This window comes from Varroa destructor, unplaced genomic scaffold, assembly GCF_002443255.2.
Source record: "Varroa destructor unplaced genomic scaffold, Vdes_3.0 BEIS01000002.1, whole genome shotgun sequence".
Lineage (NCBI taxonomy): Eukaryota > Metazoa > Arthropoda > Arachnida > Mesostigmata > Varroidae > Varroa > Varroa destructor.
The window spans coordinates 9,630,340-9,654,619 of NW_019211455.1; the positions used below are offsets into that span (position 1 = coordinate 9,630,340).

At 39.8% G+C, this 24,280-nt stretch overlaps 2 protein-coding genes across 11 annotated transcripts in view; one reads left to right on the forward strand and one right to left on the reverse strand.

The window, feature by feature from the left end:
- The window catches only part of bwa (alkaline ceramidase), a 21,341-nt gene extending 13,145 nt beyond the window's left edge, over positions 1-8,196 (forward strand). For 3 of the 5 annotated variants that reach the window (XM_022794233.2, XM_022794232.2, XM_022794231.2), the window contains 3 exons: positions 4,248-4,353; positions 4,638-4,811; positions 5,165-8,196. In XM_022794233.2, the coding sequence (XP_022649968.1) occupies positions 4,248-4,353; positions 4,638-4,811; positions 5,165-5,474 (590 nt within the window). In that variant the 3' untranslated portion in view covers positions 5,475-8,196. The remainder of the gene's footprint in view (positions 1-4,247; positions 4,354-4,637; positions 4,812-5,164) is intronic. The other 2 variants (XR_015320148.1, XM_022794234.2) reach the window with 2 other exon arrangements.
- On the reverse strand, positions 1,208-20,982 carry LOC111245619 (RUN domain-containing protein 1-like). 6 transcript variants are annotated; one of them, XM_022794222.2, is made up of 10 exons: positions 20,147-20,982; positions 16,160-16,401; positions 15,796-15,976; positions 15,149-15,238; positions 14,675-14,935; positions 14,143-14,301; positions 13,405-13,682; positions 12,935-13,043; positions 11,418-11,815; positions 9,451-10,801 (listed from the first exon to the last, which is right to left on the reverse strand). In XM_022794222.2, exons 2-10 carry the CDS (start codon positions 16,399-16,401, stop codon positions 10,600-10,602), a joined length of 1,920 nt encoding a protein of 639 aa, XP_022649957.1. In that variant the 5' UTR covers positions 20,147-20,982; the 3' UTR covers positions 9,451-10,599. The 6 variants fall into 6 exon arrangements, with proteins under 6 accessions (XP_086835031.1, XP_022649957.1, XP_086835029.1 ...); XM_086978903.1 differs by lacking the exon at positions 20,147-20,982 and adding an exon at positions 16,971-17,552; XM_086978904.1 differs by lacking the exon at positions 20,147-20,982 and adding an exon at positions 16,884-17,552.
- Between the last annotated feature and the right edge of the window lie 3,298 nt (positions 20,983-24,280).

Consider the following 24,280-nt stretch of genomic DNA (forward strand, 5'->3'; position numbering starts at 1 on the left):
TTCGCAAATAGGTCCCTTTCTGTCTTCAACCGTGTATTTTATTCTATTTATGGCCACTGAACCACTCACTTATGGCTACTTTTACCGTGGTGTCAGCGTTTTTGCAACGACATTGGTAGTATTCACACTTCTTTGTGTTCTTCGTCCTGAACTAGTGTTTGTTTTAATGCTTCTTTCACTGTCTAATATTTGGGGTAACGATTGACACGGCTAACTGCTATCTTATCCTTTTGCCAATGCCGACGGAATGACACATAATTAAGAGCTGTAGGTTTCATTTCGGCAGGAGTACAGATGCGCCGGCACATACTTTAAGTATAATATATCTAATATATTATATAATAATAAAATACCGAGCCTATAAAATGGTATCAAACTGCTTATGGCGCGATATTTCAAAAATGACCGCCCTTTTTTAGATGTAATGGAAAGCTGCCCCGTAGAATGAACCATACGTTCGAAAAAGTAAAGCTCTACAGCCTATGGCCTTATATTTATGCAATTCCCAAAGCTAATTTACTGCGCATACAACGTTTGTATTCGTTTAGACAACTCTGTAATATTGGTCTGGTGGAGCAAAACATGACTCTGAGGTCTGTGTCGTTTTTCTGAGGTACGGTAATCTAGGTAACCTATAAACAGAAGTTGGTTTTTACTATTCATATTACTATTGCGTTTACTTTGAAGCTAATGTATTAATAGTCTAGTTTGAAGCGTAATAATTACTAGAAATTAGCACTAATCACAAAATATGTTTGTCAGCCCTGCGCCTATGATAATCTGTACGCGTAACGTATTTTGAGATTTGCCGTAAATAGAAAATACGGACGGTGTATTGTGAACGAGTATAACAACCGTCTACTGCTAACTAATCGGTCACGAAACAGCCTTTGAGTTCAACTTTAGCATTGCTCAAGGCTTACTAATTGTGATCAATCAGAACCCGTAGCTAGAAGCTCGTGCCGCTGGCATATTTGTTTCTCCTTTGTCAAAGAACAGTAAACGCAGAAAATATCTATCGAACGAAAACACTTCACGTATACGATGTGGACGGTTTCGAGGTTTTCTTTTGCTTAGAAGGCCACGCGTGATCAGAAGTAATCCGCACATGCGGTCATATACTATACAATATAGGTATTCATTTAACTATAGTATTTGTAAAGGTATTCAAAATGGCTTTCTGAATTAAAACATTAGAGAAATAGGATTATATATTTCATTGAATTTTATTACAGTTTAGAAAATGATTCATGTAAGGAATCTATTGTACAAAAAATCAATGCTGTCATAATTAGTTTTAAAGAACAACGAAAAACCCTAATAATTGTAGGCCCATGCCACTGTTTCTATAACCGTCGATTCGTTTTGATCGACAACGGCACTTGTCAACTTTAAATTACTTCAGATATATAATTTGTGTCAACTGGTTAAACACAGACACGCAACATTCTCTAACAAGGACCTCCCAGTTGCGCCGCATACGCGAAATGTTCGACAGATCCTTTCAAATAAGAAGGAAACGATATTATCCATACGAGATTCTATTTGCCAATGGTTAAGAATGAATTTGGAATTGAACCGTTGCGATGCCACCTTACAAAAATCGTATTACTTTATTGTTACCTACGTTTTTGCTAATTTCACGGCGCATTTATAAATTTTAGCCTAGATTTCGTCCAAGTCTAGAGAAACTGGAGGTTTCGACTAAGTATATCCTAGTCACCTAGTCTAGTAACACCTAGTACGACTAGTAACACCTAGTCGTAAAAAATATTGCACTGAAAATGTTCTTAGGGCAGGGCGGTTAACATAAATCGAAGTAAACTAAACAACGACACCCATCATTCATACTGCATAAAAGGTTAGCTGAATATTACTTCTTGTATACCATACGATATTAAAGAAATATCCGAGGACTGAACCGCAACGGCCACTCGTCTCAGATGAAAAAAATGACTAGCCAAATGAAAAAAATTAGATTGTCTCCTGTTCTCTGTAGTTTAGAATTTTCACAGCGTCTACTAAAAGCCTATGCTTTCCGCTGTGTTCAGTTGAAGCTACTTTGTAATTATCACTACCTTATACACATTTAGACATTTTATTATGGAGTCCAATGTAATTGTTGATAGATTTAAATTGGAAAATCGTCCTTAGTTGATCGACAATGCCTATTACCGACCGCAAACTGTCCGCTTTCTGCAAAATAGAGTTGTCCTTGAAAATGTAAATTCTCACTTCGTCCTCCAGCGTCGGGATAATTCGGCGGACTGAAAGGCATACGTACAGCTTAGATGGAGTACCAGTCAGGGCCTCGTGTATAATTATAGTGAATTATTTATAATGCAGTCCGCAACAGGAATGGCAGACTCTTTTGTTGTCAAAAATCGGATGATATCGGATCTCTGTATACGAGAATGATAGCCAACACTGAGCTCGAACCGGAAGCTTCAGAGGAAACAAATGGTGCGCTAAAAACACACTTGTGCAGTTCTACGCTTAGGTCTGGGCGTCTGCCGTGCGTTATTTGGCTATGTGAATATTCTGAGAGCTGGATCGTAGCAATTGGGTTATTCGATTTTACAAAGCCAGTACCTGTATCGGCCTACTAAAAAACCAGCTATACATCGCGTAACAGCCATCCTAACTACGCCGATAACCCCGTTAAGTTAAATGAAATATAACCGCTTGAAAGTTTCTTATGTTTGCAGGCTATATCTAAGGTCCGCTAAAGGTGAACCGATATAAAAACGCCACTTAATCTCAATACGACAATATACATTTTCATGTAGCCAGTATATATTCGGCATTTATAGCAGCTATAGCTTCCGCTGTCAGAAAATCTACGTAGAAGTTTCTGCTTGGAAGAAAATTCTGCAATACCTTACGACCACTTACAAGCCGAAATTAGATTTATATAATACTTCAGGCAAGTCGTAGTTACAGACCTTTGAACACATCGCATGCGGTTAACTTCATATTGGGTATATTCTTATTGCCTATTTATCTACTTCATCATTTAGCGTTGTACGCGCTAACTGTCTCATGATGAGGATAAATCGATCAAGGAGGAAAGGTTTCGGTATTCGTACGTTGAGCGCTTCCAAAGCAACGTCCCGTTACAACTTGCCGTATATAGTAATAACTACAGCCCATGGCAAAGGCGGCAGAAGGCTTCTTTTACCCCGTGATCGCATCGAAATAAATTTGCTGCCCCTCATAGCCTGTTAATTATAGATAGAACTCTATCTTGAGTCGATGAACCAAGTAACAAGTTTTTTTTTTCAATAGAACTGTGTGAAATTACAACATCACCAACAATTCCTCTTTCGGTTTATTCAGTTAAAGCGTTATCTGTGGATGATTTAACGAAAATGTAAACCTTTAAGTGCCGACATAAATCAGTGCTATTACACCGAGAACAGCTGTCGTCGAAAATCAACTATACCCTCAACACCGTTTGACCACATAAAAGAAGTTCCTTTAGCATGCTTATTTCAAATAATTTAATCACTGCATGAGCTCGTTGCTATCAGGACGCCTTTTCACCCTCAAGAGAGACTGCTTTACCTTCATACTTCTGGAACGGAGTAGCCGTCTTCTTCTACTTTGTCTAAACTAAATATACCACATGTAAGTTAAGGAGGTGCAAAATGACGTTACGATGTTATAGGCTGCGCCCCTTGGGTCTGCTATTTCGGGTTTACTTCCTCGGTGTGGGCTGAAAGTAGATTATCCTACGACCATGCGGTTTGTCTCGATCGGCATGACTGGGATCATAGAAGTTTTTTTTCCAAATACATTTTACTTCATATTAGATTTTTTAGTTTCTCCCCGGCCATTTGTATTGCACTGAACAATCTGTCAATACAAATATCACCGCAGTGATTCATCTATATCGCCGAGTAGCTTAAATAAATTTCCCCTTTTTTATTTAGCCATAACGATGAAGGAACACTTAAAAGCATAAATAGTCAAAAAAATGAAGAGCGGTACATTTTATGAACACCAACCTTAAATCGTAATCGGTGTGAAAATAAGCTGTAAATATTTGAAGTTTTACACCAGCACTATCGTACAGCGAAAGATATGCTAATATAGAAGAAGTACGTATGGCACGTATCTAGGTGATGCGTTGAAATATTTCAGATGCTACATGCGATGGTAGAGGAACCTTAAAATCATTTTCGCTATCGCTATTGTGGACCTGTTTTCTGCCAGGCGATTTGTAATTGTTTTTTATATTGCAGTTGTGGGCATAGGATCGTGGCTATTCCACATGACATTACTTTATCGAATGCAGTTGATGGATGAATTGCCCATGGTATGGGGCACCCTGGCTTCTGCCTATGCGCTGTAAGTACCCTTTCATGCGATCAGTTTCAAATTGAAGATTGGAGAAACATGCGCTTCTCCTTCAATTCGAAGGCTAACTATTAATAAATGTGGCTTTTTTTTTTTAATATTTTCCTGCGGCCACCTATTCCGTTCACCCTACGAGGGTTCGTTTTTGCAGTAGAAAAACTTGAGTCACGTAGCGCCTCCTTTGCTCTTCGCAAAGGTATGGTTCTACATCGACCTATCGAATTTTTCTGGGTAACGTTTTCGCTATGTTCTTCTTCTTTGTCCGATCAATGCAGGTTCGACATCAACTCGAGTAGGTCGCAAATAAATTGGTGGCTAGCTTCGCTGCTTATAACCTACGGTAGCGTCATCACCGTGATTTATATAACCATCAACGTGCCGATTTTCCATCAGGTAGCTTACGGGCTGCTGGTGACAGCTTGCTTCCTATATAGCTATATATTATCTAGGTGAGTTATTTAACAGGCCTATTACTCATAAATGTAATGTGTTAGCTTAAACCTAATGTTAGATACTGAGAGTGGCCGAGGCTGGAAAAAGGTATGTGTAGCGGTGCCCTAAGCCTAAATGATGATACCACTATAAAAACCTAATAATGATTCACAAGGCAAATGTTACAAGTAATAATGTTCGTACATGTGAGGAAAAACTCTAAAATTTTCGACGAAGTCTGGGATGACTTTTTTGTTTTCGCTGAAATTGAACGCTGTTTGCACTTCATTTTACGTTGGTTTCATCTGATATTGTCTTAATGCCTATATCAAATGTTTTTGTCCTGTCTTCTGTGTTCTGACTTTCGCAGGAAAAAGTACTTCCCGATGCGATGGTTTGTTCTGTCGCTGGGCCTTTATCTTATCGGTTTCTGTGTATGGAACATTGACAACGTCTTCTGTCGAAACCTTCGACACATCCGTCAGCGACTACCTGTTATTCTAGGGCCGATTACGCAACTTCATGCCTGGTGGCATTTTTTCGCCGGCTATGCTTCGTATTTGTCGATTTTGTACCTGCAACAGGCGCGGCTTACCGTTCTTAAGCGGAGAAGTTCCATCAAATTTGGCGTGCTTGGACTCTATGTCAAGATAGATATGGAGCGCGATCGCGCCGAATAGTAATTCTGGTGATCGCTGGATATTGGCTAGTCAGGCCGGTTTCCCGAGAGGGCTTCGTAAATCTTTTCGGAACACTTCAGTGCGATTGCTGTCGAGCACAGTTACGAGACGATCGACTGACCGATGGCCAATAGAAATGCAGGCGTTTCTGGTCATTGGTTACAGTCGTTTGACCGCACCACTGGATCTTGTCCGCCAGCTACCCTTAATAGAGCACAATGAAGGCAGTCAGTAGTAGGCGAAAACCACGCATTTCCAAACAGTCAAGCAAACATCTGATTTGCTCAAACCAAACGCTAAATCCATGACCAACAGGCAATAACCAGCGAGAGATTCCAGGTGCGCAGTATATAAAAACCTGCCTGATTAATCTGAAGGTGCTACGATGAAAAGTTCATATTGAATGCTGTGCAACGGCACTAAAAACTCGATTCTAAATAATACTATCTATCATCCAATCAAAATCACTTTCAGCTTGAGCAATTTATATACAAATACATATAGTTACATTTATATAAAGATATATTTACATCGGGCAGACTCCTACATGTTATACACACGATGTCCCGAACAAAATGCCAAAGATTGTATACATTTCATCACGTGTAAGCTCTCGTATTGTGTCGGTTAATAGTGAGGTACAACTTTTATATAATGTATGTTCTGACGTATCTGAACGTGACAAGGTGCCATTTTATTCTGTTTTACTTGCTTACCATTCCCTTTTGTCAGTTAGGCTTCAGACGACCTGACCTCGAAGAAGAACCGGTATAAACACGTATCCTTTTCGCACGAACATAAACCTTCTATATGTATACCGGATACACAGGTGATGATCTGTCTGCACAGACAAGAAGAAATTACCGGTGTCTCAATCCGGGTATCTTGACGACTTGAAGAGTAATAGTTCTACAAACACCGCACATATGAAAAGCGTTTAACCTAACAGAACGACGAGGTGGAATGGCTCGCGTGTTGCTGTGAAGGTTACAACAAACCGCTTTCGACTTTGAAGGATAACCACGTTTTTGTCGTCTTGAGATCGTTCTGTGTTGAACGAAAAAGCTTTCTTAACCGTGGAATCGCTGGGGGAGAACTCCCAGTGATCACCGGATCATGAAACTACTCTAATCGTATCTAATCTACTTGTACTTGCAAAAACTAGTTAAGATCGGTGGCGCAAGGCCAATCTGGGATTAAGAAACGGCCTTGTCACCGTGTTATGCTTGAGGCTAGGTTTGTTTTGTGAGGTGGCATTGTCTACAAGTTTCTCGTTAGGAGAACGCCGACGAGTAGGAAATGCGTGATTTGCTTTGTTCCGGCAATGCGCTCCGTCAAGAGCATTGTAGTCGATAAAGGAAAACGTATCGTCTGATGAACTTCAGAACAAAGTCACCGACACAGCTAGCGACAAGTCAGGACTACGTTGCTGCTGGAGTCGTTTAGTGAGACGTATATAGGTAACGAAGGAACAGACTAGTACATTTAAGATACGAACGGACAGTGGTTATATATTGTCAGGCGAATTCTGAGGAGTACGGTAGGTCGTGCAGTCATTAACATTCAGGTAGCTATAATGTGTGAATAAATCGAATGCGAAGAGCGATTTAGCCATTAGGGAACGCAGGAAACGTGAAGCTGGCTGTTAAATGAAGACCCTGGGTAGGGGTTGTCGTGGCTGCTAGCAAAGGCAAACAATAAAAACATGCTTTGAACACGACAGATATATAAGTTAATGAAGGGAAATGCTATTTTAAGTAGAACTGTTCCGTCACACTTCGGTGAAATTAATTAGTCTAAGACGAATCGGTTGACCCTGTCGCATAGTCGTAATAATATTGTCGCCGTTTGTTGAAACAAGAGTTTATTTGTAACTAGCTATTTGGTAATAGCGTGGTAACAAACCAATCCGAATAGTGGTCAATTATATGAGTAGCTAATTGTTGTAAGACTGAAACTCAACTTTGTACTTCAAAACTATGGCTACTATTGTGCTTCTAATCATTATATCAGCTTTAAAAAACACCGAGCAATTCGCGGTATAAAAGGGGCTCGAAAAGGGGCACGCGGATGAGATTAATATGAAATGATCTTATCTACGAGTCGAACTCGAGAAGTATTTCAGGTTTTAACTGACAACAAATAATACGTACACAAGGGGCGGCTACAACGAAGCTAGAATTTTCTCTAATAATCGTACTAGATCCTGGCGTATTATATTCACACTATATATTGTGTATTAGAAGCAGTCGAAATAATTGCGGCTCAGTTAAAAAAAATAAAGAAGACCTGCAATGTTAGGCTAGGATCACGCTGCAACGAATAAGGCTTTCGGGCGGACGAGAACAACCCGCCAGCTATTAGGGCTACTGACTACTACACGTGGTCAAGCTATACGCGTACAGTCATTACCAGCATACATCTGACGTAGCGTTTATATTTTCGTTGGACTATATTTAATGACTGAGTTCATGATTAACTATTAAGCTTCTATTATATCTGTTGCCGGTATAATACCAATATCAGCAATTGGCTTTTTTATACATGTGACAGATCGCGTACGGGTCTCGGTAATATGGCCGAACACGCTTTTCGAATCAGTAGACACTGCATACACACAAACACGCTTTGTGTTGTATTCGAGTTTTATTGAACGTAGCGTGCATTATAGCCTGGAGCTGAACAATCAATAAATTCAATGATGTTTTTTACATTAACACAACTGACCGATGTTTTTATCGGTACGAGCCTGTTAGGCTCGTACATTCCTAGTTGGATTTAGCTGCGCCATTCGCAAAAACAATTCAATCAAGTAATCCTGCCTTCATTGTGTTTATTTGGGATGGGTTTATAACATATGTAGGAGGGAAAATACAATTGCCTTGCATGAACTCACTGAAATAGGAAATTTCATAGGTGGTATTCGCTGCCGCGTACCCACTTACGAAGCACTCTATTAGTTCTGTTGACGAGCACCCTCAAGTATTCACCGACACTGAAATTTTACAAGCTTGCAAATTGTACTGAACCGCAGGCATTGTCAGCGTGACTTCGATCAAGGTTTCGGTAAAAATCGATGTCCGGATTTCGCTTTTGACGGGAGGGCCCCGTTTTTTCGGATCAGACAATCCTAACTAGCCCTAGCGGAGTTGTTCCTCGCTAGAAAAGCAGCTCGACTCAAGCTCGTACATACCGTCTTAAAACGATCCTTTCGTTTAGCGGATCGTTTCTTTCTAATATATCGAGCTTTTTCGGTGAAATCAGAGGTGAATATGTTTACTACCGACACCTATGTAACACTCAAACGTTAACGTATGGCTATTGGACAGTAAGTTATACCTGAAGTAGCTAGACAGATCCAGTATTCTACGCGTTCATTAAGTGTTGTGCGGTTTGTCGGTCCTTGTATTTAGGACACAGCAAGTTCAACTAGTGAAAGGGTTGCATGCACAGCATAAACGGGGAAATAGGCGGCATAGAACCATGGCAGCTCGACGAAATCTTGACTTCCGGATTTCGGTGATTACTATATCGGTGGGAACACTTAAGACACGAGTTGCTTCTAGATGGAACGATTCGTTCTTTATCGCTAATAGCAGAGTTTCGGTTATCAGTTCTTGCTTGTGGCTATCCGAAGAACCGGCTAAACTATCGTAAAACTGTAATGAACCATATTCTTTACTTTTGCCGCAAACCATATTTTTTCAGTATTTTTATTTTCACATCAAATACAGGTAAACAAACGCGCGAAACCAAGCCGTAGACGATCTGTCGAAGAAAATTTGTGACGCTGAATTTACCTTTGCTGACCAGGTATTTTAAGGCTTGTCCAAAAGTCAATAAACGGATAGGTACGACACGAAGAGTGCAACTAAGAAAGAGACAATATACGCCTTTTATATGGCCGTATGGTCTAATTACTCTACTATATACTAGTTTCTTTATAAAATATGTGTTAAAAATAATAACCCAAGTATTACTTACATTAAAATAATATTTATTGGTTTCAATATTCAGTAAGTTTGATTTTTTTGTGTTACTCTTGTTTTTTTTTCCATTTTGGACGTATTTTACACATATATGCATTTAAATTAAGACGCAAAGGCTTCATCTGGGAAAGAATCTTAAAGATAGAAGGAGAATATGCTCATCACCACGCACAACCGTCATTTGCGACAACAGGCAAGGTAGGTTTATATATATATATATATATATGGCGTTATATTGTATCGACATTCATAGATCCTTTTTTCTAAAATAATTATATGCCTATCATCATTTTGATGTCACTTAATGGATAAAATCCTTAAGCTCGACGATTTCGCTCATGCTGGCACCAAAAAAAGATACACACTAGCAATAAGGACGGTTGGATCAAGCTGCGTTTTAGTTTAATTTAGGTTACTTTTGGATTTCGTACAGATTAACTTATAAGCAGATGTCGATTTCTTTGTATCTCTCAAATCGGATTAGAGAAGAGCATCAGAATTATATTTTATGATACTTTTGCGCAAAATCACAGTTCGATGTTTCAACCGACCGCAAAAATCTTAGAGATTTTGTCTTTTTCCTTAGGACTTCAAAACGTGCCTGAACCCTTTAAGAAGTTAAATGGCTGCCGTTTAACAACTCAGTTCGGCCTACATACCCATTTACATACATTCTGTATAAGGGCCTTGAGCATCGTTTCAAGCCCCTTTTTCTTCATTTCTCCATTTTTGTTTAGAGAAGACCTTCAGAGCCATCGTTCATTACTTAACAGTTTCATTTCGAAAAGCTCCATTGATCGACCTCATCGAAGAGAAGGGGCTCTGTGATTAGTGACAAACTACTGAGTAGGTTTCTCTCCTCTAATTTGTCGCCCGTTGGAAATTTTACCTGATCATCATTTGACCACGCCGGAGCTCCTTATTCCATTAAATGTTATCTCAACGATTGCGATTGATTGACGAACATTGCGCTCTTTTTTGCAATATATTGTATTTTGAAATTTCATGTCGTCGCACCGAGATTGCTCTCATATTCAGAGATCGCATGATGTAGGGTGCTCTTGGGGTACTACTGAACTGCTGTTCCATTATCACGGATAGTGTCACATCGTGTGATGACCATGTGAGTTTGTTGTTCAGAACGCCTCATGCATCTCTTGAAGCTGCTTCACGGCTAAATCAACGGGCAGATTAAAATGAATGGAAGACAGGCGATCGAGCGATCGCAACGCGTCTTCAAAGCCGGTTTTACGCACGTAACTCCAAGGCGCGAAGTGTCGTTCCACGATAGGCTTGCAGCGTAAAATCATTTTCAGCCACGCTACCAATCGTTTCTCACTAAAAAATAAACAATACAAATGGAAGAAACGATAACAGCAAGGACAACTAAGCGTTACAATATATATACATATAGTATAATAAGTTCCACTCTCCCTGCTAAAGCGACAGATTGGTTAAGCGTACTTTTTTTCTTGGATTTTTAGGTTCTTAGGTTTTATATCCAGGAATGCTGAACAATAATGTTGTTATGCGTAGCTGTTAAATTATCCTGTTGGACACGATATAGTCGTAGCTACATATGGATTCGGAAACTATGTATGTTATACAATATTATTATTATTATTATTAGAAATTTGACGGAAAAGTTAATAACTTTTCCGATATATATATATATATATATATATATATATATATATATATATATAAAACAAAGACTCGACATAGAAAAAAATATATATATATATATATATATATATATATATATATATATATATATGTGTTTATGTTTGATAGAAAAGCCAACAAATGAGAATTTTTTTTTAATCGATGTACACAATGTCGTAACGCAATTTCTACTACTATTCTATAATAGAAAAGAAGGCTTGCAATATCAAGAAATTTTGCCCAAATTAAACATATACAAATTTCATCATGCTTTGCAACTGTAACTTACTTGAGCGCCGCGCACACAAACGCTTTGAAATGTGTGTCCGCGCTACGTCGTAAAGGCGTATGCGAGCAGACAATGTTATGAATGGCACCTAAGAGGGTTTTCTTTGAGCTGGCCCCGTTGACAATATTGAGATTGAAACTTTCAGACAGCTTGCGGGCCGGAGTGGCATTATATTGGGGGCCATTTTTAAAAAAGTAGTACTTCAAAATGAGGTCCCAGATATGTAATGCAGAGGAATTCTGACCAGGCCGCGTGGCGAAGCAACCCATCACGGCAGGTAGCAAGCTACGAGATGTACTCAACTCGAGTCCATGCTGCAGCAGGTCCCGTAGGGTACTGGCAAGACCCTTACGTACAGCCACAACTAGCTGCTCATTATATCCAGACTCGCCGTGACTCTGTGTGAACAACACGTAAGCAATAGAACCGATGTATAACGAGTTACTCAGACATGGCAAGCTTATGTTTAGCAACCTCGTAATGCTCTGTAATCTCAATATAAGCCCTGTGGTTGAATGGCAAATTGGTCGATGAATAGAAAAAAGTCTTATATATGTATACAAAGACTACCATGAAGAAGATGAGGTTACATGGAGGTAAAACCATTTGGTACACTGACCGTTGGTCATTTCCATGCGAAAATCATTCATATCACTATGTCCCTGTTTCTCGTAGTCACACAGTGGCTTTTAATGATTTAGATTTTATCACGACGACGCTATCTCTGTTTCATTTACCTCGATGAGGAGGAGTTTTATGACACAGGCGAAGGATAAGAGATCCATTCCGTACGAGGAAACTAATCAGACAACAAAGCTAAAAACAATGACTCTCTTCCGAAAAGGAGTTGCAATCTTGGCTAAAGTAGACGATACCTAGCTAGCTAAGTCAAAGACCGTAAGTGGTCTACAAAAGATTTTCGCGTGGTTTTGCTGAAGTTGAGTTTTGAATGGCTCATATCCCGAATGTGTAATGTTTTCACACAATGAAAGACCCGAGTAATAATATAAATGCAAGCATTAAAACACATTGAATTCTGTATACTTCGAGAGATCTAACAAAATACCTCAGTGTGCTGCCTTTGGTGGATACACTGTGTTCAAACTGTTTTAAAAAAAACTAAAATTCGAACCGTTGAAGCTATAACAGACAAAAGAGCAAGTATTTATCGTTTTCGTGGCTCTAATGACGTTCGTGTAGAAAAATAAGCTTTTAGCCTATCCCACACATAGAAATTTCACGGTAACAACGGTTTGTCATCAATTTAAGTAATGCGAAATTTCAGATACATAAGCGTCTCGAAGACCATTATTTTTTAAAGTGCCCACTTACAAAATTACCATTGGCTGTTAGAGAAAATGGCTCCTTCCATACAGTCCTCGTAAAATCTTCCCCTCCCTGTTTCTAAACGTTTGACCACCGATATTTTAGAGATCCGTATAATCAAGTGTAGGCGTTAATATAATAAATATGCAGGTCTAATGGAAAAGGAAGACATCATAACTGTAATATGTTACCTCATCACTTTCGCTAGCGTAGTCACTGTTGGAGCTCTGCCGGGTATCAGCGGCATCCACTTCTCGAAGCACTTTATCAATTGCTAACTCGAGTTTTGCTCGCATATCGCTGTAAAAGGAAAACGAAAAGCAACTCCTAATTACACATCTCCAACGTTTTAAGCAAACGAAAAATACCAAGTTATGTCTTAAAACTACCCGTACTGACAGGCTTCACCGGGGAATCACACGAAAGTCTAGGACACATTTGCACGGTTAATCCTAAAAGGATCTTGCTTTCTTTGCTGCTTATAATATGCCCTTTGATTTATTCCAAATTTCCTAGCTTGGAAAGATGAAATAGCCTTTTTGCCAACCGAAACCTACCAAAACCCTTCTGGAAATATAGTCCTACTAATCATAATGTTTAGCAATTACATGCAATCTAGAATACCTAAAAACCGAAAGTTTTAAGTTTGTGAAGTCCCTACCCCCAATGGTTTCCTTTCTGCGTCGCCTTCATCGTATTACTCCGGAAGCCTTGACCGCTGCCTTGGCTACGCGAGCCACAGGATCCGAAGTGAAGCACCGCGAATAGTTGCATAATGGATGCCATTCGTTCGATTACCCGCGCCTGTGTGCGACGCTCCTCTTCGGAAGCAGTTTTACGCATGGGCCTTCGTATTCTAGGCGGATGTTTTCTGCAGCCTATGCTGTTCAATCCTTCTTCGTCCGTAGTATCCGTGTCGGTGCCGACCGCGTCCTGACCCTGTCAGCGTCAAATTGAACTCTGTTATAGTACCGTTGTCGCTACGTTAGGGGCTTCGTGTTTCCTTTGTGACCTTATAGAGCGATGTCTATCGTGGTCACTACGCACCGTGACCCTTGTATGAGAATAATAATAATAAAAAGAACGTACAATTAAAATAAATTGATCGATACAGTTCGGGCTGGATACCTTGACACGCTTCTTGTTACGTTACTGCCGACACTATTCCGCTGAAGATTATAGTCGAGCAAAACTATTTAACTGGTTGGGGTGTGACCAATTTCATCAATCGAGTGACATTGTTGCTTCTTGTCTAGAAAAATAAATATCTTCCTATTTTTAATGGCTACGTCAAAAAACAGTTTCATGATGTCGGCAAGACGGTGTCAAGCGACACGTATATATTTGCAGAGATATAAAAATAACCTGACTTAAATCGATTCAATGTATGGCTTCGCACCTGCGTATGTGAGTCACAGGTACAGGAACAATTGGCCTTAACAGCTGTAGGTGACACCGGATGATCATTGTGGAGAAAATCAATGTACCTTTCCAGATCCGTCACCTGGGTACGCAGTTGCTGCACCAGTTGCTCTTTTATTTTCACTGGATTCACAATCTGAATGGATAAGCGTAATCTTTTTTTTAGCGTCTGTCATTAAAATCAGATGAGTTATACCTGAACAATTTATCATTGCACATTTGAGACGCTAAGTACCCCACAGTTTTTGAGGCTCCTTGCACTTGTTTTACGGGTTTCCCTTTAACAAGAAAAGTCGGATTAGGGCTTCTACAACTGAAAAGCTATCAAAATACACCCGACTAAGTATGTTCACAATTATGCATGACCTGTGTAGAGAAGTTGAGCCAAAAAGACATGCACTTTTAGATAAGTGCATGTCTTTTTGGCTGAATTTGGAGCAGCAAATGTTACTCTTAAAAAAATTAATTTTTCTATTTAAAAGTAAGGTATAGACACTTGAGCTACTAACCTCTTTAATCGCAGTATCGACTTTCTCCTTTAGTTTGTCGGATGTGAGCACTTCAATCTCTTCAAGATTAAGTGGCATACACGCTTTGAGCTGTTCGAGAATAAAGCCCTGCCTCTCCAATAGCACATTAGAAGGCAAGCCCCCATCGCCAGTTTCGTAAGCATAGGTTTCCAACTCCTGCAGCTGATTACGCAGTCGACTCATCAGCTCCTGCTGTTTACGGCGTTGCTTTTCGACGACCTCATCATTGGACATCGCCAACTAGCCGGAGTAAAGGAAAAATATAATATCATCAATATATATAGTTTTTTTTGTGGCGAATTCAACTAGACCGTTTACTAGATTGACGCAATACAGTGGAATGATTGTAAATTATGGCTTCGTAGGATACGTTTTTGATCGTTCGCTCAAACATTGCGAGCTGTTGACAAGTCGAACATGTTTGTTTAACATTGTAATCATTGCTTTACTTACCGGGGATATGACTTCCCGTGAATCTTCTGCTGGTTCTCTGAGATCGGGTACACCTCTGAAGGCAAACTCCTCAAGTTCTTTAAGTAGCGCCTGTAACAGGAAATCCACACGAGTTATGTACGTATTCAATTATCACAGTGAAACCTAGCTAGGTTTAATAGAAAATTACGTATAGTACGGAGCAGCAATCAACGTTCACTATGTCTACAATTTCCAATAACGATAATTAAATGCCTTGAAAATACAATTGCAAATTCAAAACCACAATATTATTTACTTCTTTCGAGTTCCGCAAGGGTATTGCTTTAGGCGTAAAAGGCATCCTGTTTGAGTCCTGAGAGCCACAACGCTGGCTCCTCAGTGTCGTCTATTTGACGGTACTTGAAACTACGTCCTAAGTAAACTGTCCTTACTTCATTGTGACATATATGGCTTTGATTACTAGGCAAAATGATCTCCACCGCGCCGTAGCCCAAGCCATAAGCGTAGAAGAGCATTGCTGATAGAAGCTTCAGACCTTCAGCGAAGCAAAAATTTAACTGAACGCTTTTATTTATGGGAGATGTGTGGCACATGAAAGACACGATGCACATATCATAAACATTAATCAAGAAAGAAACAATAGACAGGCTATTCCTTCGGCTTACCTGCTTGTTATCGTTTGGTGCGTCGATGATTTGTTTAAGTCTGAATTGTACCTGCGCGAAGTGCGATGTTAATGCATGTAACGAATTGTTTAACTGTTCCTGTTCCTCCTGAAGCTGCCGAAGGTACTCGATTCCAGCGTTGTCGATCGAGTCGTTCCCGACTAACCCTGATGGGACGTCGCTATTTATCGGCAGAAGAGAACAATTACTTGGATGAACACCATTTGCATGTACATGAACAAATAAAGATAAAACTAAACAAAAAGTCAACACTAGGAAACAAAAACGTTTGGTAATCTAAAAAGGACCCAGAAATCAGGTCTTAGGAAATGGACCATTGCAACAACAGACTTCTGCTTCGCACCATGAGTTCCACTTTTCATCGTAGTAAACTTCGTCTTCGCCCTCGAACGCCTGTCCGAGTGGTGCCAGCCGTTCCTCGAGTGACAGGACGTCGCCAGGTAGTTCCGAGGATTCGTTATCTGTATAGTCATCTTCTGAAGGCCGCCGTGGCTTATGTTTTGTAAGACTTTTGCCTGGAGCAAATGTGACCACGTCTGATAAAGTCGTCGAACAAAAGGAGTTGTCCTCTTCGGCGACATCCATCTAGAAATCATTCAAAAATACTTATCCGTTTATATTAAACCGAACCTATAATTAAGCTACTTATTCAAATGTCACATTTTATTATTAGGAAAAAGTTTTGCTTGCCGCATTTTGAAAATATCTATGAATGAATATTAGGCGATAACGGTAGTACAATAGTAACATTCGCAAATTGACAAATAGGTAGACACACTGTTTACCCCCCAAAAACCCTGACCACGACAACGATACGTAATACAAACACCGCCGAACAGCTGTTCCTCGGGCACCTATAAATCGGAACTGCAGCAACAAGAAAATGACCAGTGTAATCGATTCACCGTACTGCAAAACTCCATCTTCCTCTACATCTTTCGTTAAAAACTTTGACAAGAACCTTTCATTTTCCCTGCACTTGCTTGCTTGCTAATGATACTACAGGTACCATGCAACTAATTGTGGTTATATCCGCTTCTGGCTACAACCTATTGTAGTGCTTATACCTTCCTATGCGTAACGTACGGGGCAAAGTATCGTCATTCTGTGTAACTGTCGTTCTGACTTAAATGTCCGATTGCATTTATCTCTACCATTCAAAACGCTTTGAACTATCTCGAAAGCTGCTCCGCACAGGGGTGCTCGGTCTCTAGTTTGGCAAGTTTTCACAAAACTGTTCTCAGCTTCTATGAACTGTAACAGTCCTTCCGCACATAATTCGGACCGACTTGTCAACGGCATCCGGATCTTGTTACCTTAGCATCACACATATGTACTTCACTTATCGTATAAGGGCGCCTGCCCAAGTCAGCTTCAATGAAAAACAATCATGACCGTGGGCTTTTCGATGTTGCTATTATTCCGACGATGAGAGTATGGACAGACCCGAATGTCCGCATACCTTCCCATTGTCGACTATCTGTGAATAGACAGCCCACAACGGATGTGAGTCGGCGGAAGTTATCTCTTATAAGGCGGATAGGGCACAGCCAATTTCGCTGGGAGGAACTTGCACGCTCGCGGGCACATCCATATTTACTAGACGTAGCTGGGTCTTGCGGAACGACAGAAGCGAGCATTCGATTTCGACGATACTTTACTCTGGATTACCACACGTCGTGTCATTATACTAACGATGTCCGTCAGTTAAACGGACAAAGGCGAATAGCGCCAGCCAGGTCCTCAACGTCCAAGTGCGACCCATAAAAGGTTTCGAAGCGAAGGAGATTCAACTGTAGAAATTGATCACTTCCTATCAGATTCTCTATTTACGATGCGCAAGACAGTAGCATGGTTCAAGTGGCACAAAAATTTGGACAAATACGATCGATCATAATGTGGCAAATCGAAGCGGCGAAAAACGCCGCGACCCTAGATTGGGAAAGCAACTAGCGTGTAGGACTAATACAGGTCAAAGTTTCAAAGCAGATGATCAAACTAGATTTAATAGTTATTGTTTCAAAAGGTCCAATGGCTGTTCAAGAACAAAAAAGCTAGAATGATTACATATATCATTAGGTATAAATACACTCTCTACGTTTGTAATGCTTGTGCAAACTAAATGGATTTCTTCAGCTTAAAATCACGGCTGGTTTTTGATAATTAGAGGAAAAATACATTTATATGGTAGTTGAGACAGCGGTATTGAGTTTGTAATGATCGCCTTGTTATAATCTCTACTTATACCTGTACAGGGATAAGGCGATAACTGCTGCAAACATAGTTGTTTTCCCATATGCATCGTGTACGTAAATCATCAATTATATCTAGTTATATTAATTCCTCCGGAACGGTTTCATCATCGCACTGTTTACCTCACAAATGATTTCCAGAAGAAATTGTTGGATTTATTTAGCAATCCTGACATTGCGATACGGAACATTTTATTTAAGCTTACAGGAACTAATACTATCTAAGCAAGTCTTGTCTTATTCATGGCCACCCGCATCCGGTTCACAGCAAGCAACAAGTTGCTGTAATTCACGAATGGCAAAACTTTATGGGGCCGATATCGCTGAATAAAGTTCGAAGCGGTGACGCTAAACCCCAGAGCGAGCGAATAAACTATTAGCTCGCAACGTTCGCAGTATCTACTGCAGTCAAAAGTTCGCCAGGCCGATGCACTGTTGGGACCTGTTAGGACTAACCATCTCAGGTCTAACTGCAGGCTATTCCTTTTTTACATGCAAACAATCAAGGGATTTTTAAAGCTTTTCTAGACCTCCTTGCAGCACACATCGGCAGCACTACATCGAGCGGCTCTATTATGCAGGTGTTCATAGTAATGACCAGACAAACCATACTTTATTAACCATATAAGTCCTGCCTAGGCTATCCGAAGGGCTTAACACCATTGACAGTAAAGATAAAGTTGAAATAGCCAAAACAGTATTGAACGAGACAAATGGCGGAACCAGTTATCGCCTCTTGCAAACACCCGCGTGTTAAGCTCCACCATATATAACTGTTCAATAATAGGTGAGGCAGGAGCCTTAGGTCCGACGAATCGTGTCGTTCTGATGCTTCAAGTAAACGGGCACCTATCATTTCTTATTCCTTTGTTTTGTAATCGACGATAACTGAAATTACATTTCATCCATCCAGATCAGATCGAATCACCTGCCTTCGCCCAAGACTCAATAAGCGGTGCCACTGTTTTCCAGGTACTCAAAGAACATTCAGACTATCTGTTACGTTTTCATATTAGACTAGATACGTAGATATATGAATATCGTAGTATCGACGCTTGTACCCATACAGAGCAGATATATAGCAAATACCTAATGACCTGTCTGCAGCCGCGCCGTTATACCTCTGCCTGTTGCCTTTCGCCACTAGCAAGTGGTCTTCTTTGGCCGTTACAGTCTCCAAATCTCATGATAAATATTCTTTATTAATTTTGTGGAATCAGTCCGGTAGCCTTTAAGTTCTGATCTATTCATCTCAGGTTAGTTCTACTCGTAAGCGGGGACCTGCCCGACCAATTCGTTTAGGGACGGACAGTTGGGGCTGGAACCACAGGCAGGATCCATGAGATTTTTCACTTTCGACGGTTTTGTCCGTTTGATTTGTAATCATTTGCAGTCAAACGCTTATTTATACACGTCTTTATACTTGCACTATATTTCGCCCAGTCGGAAACAATGCGTTATACTTTGAAAGCGATACTGGTTTTACGTCGGCATAGCTTAAACATTATTTCTCCATTCGATACTTGTGTCATCGTTTACCACATCATGGCTGCCTGAAACGTCATGGACTTGCATGACGCTTCCGTGATATGACCTAAATGTTTCAAGTTGTACGTCTTGGCACGGCCGTTTGGCGTTCCGTCAGACGGCTCGCTCCCAGCACGAAACAAGCGTGTTAATGCGCGGATCCGAAGTTAGACAATAATGTGTTTCTACGATTACGAAGGCCAATACGTTATCCACTAAGCTATCACAGGGACTTTCTGCTATGACCTAGTCGTCAACATCTAATTTCTCGCAAAACAGTTGCTCCTGTGACAGCGTCCACAGGTAGATATATCGATCCGTTCCAACGACAACTTTTTACATACTTATTATTCAAATGATCCCGATTTAGGCTCGTAACGATTTTTTGTAGTTTTTCTTATTGATTCACACAAAGAAACATGTTTAAAATATTATTATCATTATTATTTATTATTATTTATAATATTATTATTTAGTAGGTAATAAAGCTATAGCAGAGCATGAGAAGCAGAAGATAATATACAGTTAGTGAATTAACCCGTAACACGTACCTGACGTTTCTTCGGTTTAAGCTATCCGCAGTTGTGTCAAGGTTAACGTCACCGACTTTTCGTTTCTATGGTCCCTGACTTTTTTTTTGTAATTTTCCTGCAGTTGTTTTTTTTACTTGCAATAGCTTTAATTCCGTAATTAATTTTGTACTGTGTGACCCGGCTTTCTCTAAACAAATTCGTAAATTTTAGCCTATCAGAATAGTCCTCTACTGATGGCGATCGGCGGCTGGAGTCGATGTAATGGGCAATATTGCCGTAGATCCGAACTGAGGCACACCGCTTGTGGTTAGAAGGAACGCTCACTCACCACGGACACAGGGGCCATAGAATGATTGACCGACGTTCAGAAGAGCATCTTACTGCTGGCTTTGTTTTCGTAGCCGGGTTTGACCACGGCCATGACGAGAGCCTGTCTGAGTCTAGTAGCAACACTGAAAACCTCAATGATTTCACTGACAATAGTGTTGTAGCATATGCAGACTCACAATTACTGGTTTTGGGACAAGCCAAAAAGATGACGGTATCGTTTTTGATACTGTGCAGCTTTCACTGTCTCTCAGTATACCCATATGGTGGTCTGCTAATCATTAGCTGTGTTGATTCTGTGGTACGACGGCTGCGGTACTAGCGTCCGGAGCAAGAATAGGAGCAACACTGATCCAATGGCAGTAGGGCCTTAGCAGTCTCAGATCCAACAAGGGCAAAACAGTAGTAGTCGAATCGTGGGCGCTCTTACTATTATTGGTCGTGGTAGTATATAGAGAACTGTCAAAGAGCTTACTGTATGATGTCAAAAACTCGCTCTCGAAAGGCCTATCTCGGCCTGGAGCGAATGGGCGACGTACGAACGAGGGAAAGGGGACCTGTGGAAAGAGTCTTAATCGTAGAAATGCCAGTAAAGTCGAGTGAAGTACAGGCCAAATACGAAGCTTATGTGAACACATTACTTGTAATTGTAATGGTCCTAAGTTAAAGAGGAGGAGATCTGAAGGTGGGAAAGAGTAAAGGCAACATTAATGTTATTTTCTACCGAATAGGCAAAAACAAAGGTTATGTACACAACAATACACCTTCAATAACAGAAAGTTCTGCGCTCTCTAATTGTGGTAAATTTACTAAATTGGCATTGGATAAAAGTTCCCCAGTTTACCTACAAATGAAAAGTTGTAAGTCCTTCTTTTAGAATCCATTCATGTGGCATTCATAATTGCTAGTGAATAGAAAAAAGCTTAAATGGGGTGACAACTCTAGCTACTTACAATGCACACGCTACCCAAGTCGTGCTTCCCTTATTACCTGTCTATTTTGTACCTTACCTGTTGATAAGGCAAACTAATGAGCCTAGAGCCCGTTGGGGTACATGTCGCGTGGCAAACTACTGATAAAGTCATTCTAAGCCGAGCATGAGCGATCCAGTTTTAAATATTTTTACTTTTTTTTGAGCAACATCAAATTCTGAATACGTTATGACACAGTGATAGGTCCCACGTACCTCGTCATAAGGTCCTTTCGGAGCAGCAAGGTTACATTTCGTACGGATAGATTATTCTAACAACTATGGCATATATCTTAATATTTATTCTAACTTCATTCGGTAGCCGGTGTTCTATTTTTCGATTTTGTCGGTAGTTGGGGCTAGGCTTGTTTTATTCATAAACAAAAACAACCGTTTTTCGATTGTGACAAACTTCATAGATGCACTTTAGCCTTCATTTTGTCTAACAGAAAATATGAACGCCTATAAATAGAAAATGTTATATTGCTAAAACCGTAAAGTGCTAAAAGTAGTTATAGACGCCTTACTTAAAACGCATAATTAGTGTTACTATTGTTATATAGTTATATAGCTTAGTGCTATAGTTATATAGTGATATTATGTAATTAATGAAAGTGTTAGGAATATCTTTGACATTATATAGTGTGTTTAAGAGAGTCTTTCGTGAAATACCTCAGTACACGTGCTTGTCTGATCTTCGGTGTTCTATACATAATCTGTAAAGCTCGTACATGGGAATGCGACACCTAGTGCTCTTTTCACATGCTAGATTGCGCTTATTGACATAATTCGTGCGTTGCGAAGCTACGAAGGCTACTGATATACTTCCATGACTGTTAAAACTTGATAATGGTTAATATATATAGAGTTGACCACATTCACAACGCAAGCATTTGTATCTCACCGTACGCTTCATATCCCTTTATCAATTGAGTCAGCATCTGTTTTAAATATTAACCTACTTGTTTTTAACTGAAACCAGATTTACTAATACGTCAAGGTAGAACACGTGGGAAATCTTTCTAACTCAGAAATCCTAGCATCTATGAATTCGCAAGCAAACACCAGGGCTGATACTTTTCTTTTTTTCATATAGAACGTTCTTGAGGATACTTTTAAGAAGCAACTATTTAACACAGAAGAACGAGGATTTTCTAAATTTCTTTTACTAGTGTCTAATAGAAGCTCGTGAGTGAGGCGCGACTGAGGCCTTAGAATATCCTCTGCTTGACTCCTACAAAGGGCGTTTACTATAGTGCTATCTTGAAGTCCATAATGCAATGAAGTCACCAGGTGTACAGTGCGTGTTACCCCACTGTGATTTCACTGTACTGGCATAGTCACGTTCTTGCGCGCTCTTATCTGACCTACCCATGAAGAAGAACTTTTATGCGTAAGCCCAAAGTGCCAAGGTGGATTCCTCAACACTTATTACATGCACATCTAGCTCATGAGTTCACACCTAATAGTGATGTTTGGCCCACCTAGTAGCTTGTTGTCTGTCCATTAGAAACTCCATAAGAAGTTATATATATATATATATATATATATTCGTAGTCTAGCTCACGGATTACAATGGATTATTGGCTGTGCTAGGGTACTTCAGGCACCACAAAAGCAACGAAACTATCGACCGATATTATCCAGTCCAATTTTTCAACATATGCCCAGTCCAAACTGGAACGGGAAGTGTACCGAAAATAAATAAACATAACGGAGGTACAGCCTACAAACAAACTAACCGTTTACTGAAATAGGTTCGTGCCACTTGAAACCGTAACAGATTAGCTTAAATCGATACTATAGCTTGCGAAGAGGTAATTAGTGTATATAATTCAACAACAGGCGACAGTGCCTGTTGTTCATCGTGTATAAAGCTTAAAAATGTAACAGATATAATTTAAGCATATCTAATGCATTATCTGTACCATTTCTAACAATATTCGTGCCCAAACTGGCAGTCGACGGATCTCTAGTTACGATGAGGGTCAAGTTTATTATTGCGACATGTTTTTGTTGGCATCGAGCAGAGACGATGAAGTAAATGAGAATCTAGAGATGATTGGTTCGATCATATGGTCGTTTTGACTGTTCTAGTAAACGCACTTTTCATTCTATTGACGATAAATAACCTATTTTGTAGTAGCACGCACATTCAACCATGTTTTGTTATCAGACACGAAAAACAGAAGGATGGCTGATGACAAAAGTAATACCACATTTCCGGATATGTAATTTCTTGGTGACATGTTATTTCTAACAGTTTCTTCATAGAATTAATAACGAATGAACTCTTATATGCAAACAGAAAGTGCTATTAATCTACATACATTTTGACACTTTAATCAAGTGAACATAATGAATCGAATTTCTTAAAAAATATAACAAATAGAAATTATAGCAAAGACTAAAACCAACAAATCATAGACACAGCAAACGTTTATTATTGCCTGTTTATATTGCACTCATATATAACTATCCGTTTCTCGTCTTTACGAGTATTTTTGTGCAACAGGTTACACACAAGCAAAAATTAAGTTTACAATCATAAAATTGCTTTTATGTAGGCTTCAGTTTGCCAAAAAATTCGACAAGAAGTAAATCGACCACATCAATCAAGTTCTTGTATATTTGGGTACCTTACAATATCTTCTATAAATAGTTAAATAAAAATATTATTCTAAGAAAAATGAATTTATTCATGCTATAGCCGTTACTCGTGTTGAACTATCGCCAGCTGTCAGTATACCACGCGCCATTTAATTCAAATGCAGAAAAGCCCGCTCGCACCTCTGCGGTGACGTCACGGACCAGCCAGCCAATCAGCTCAGGCCAAGTCTCAGCTGGGGGCCAAT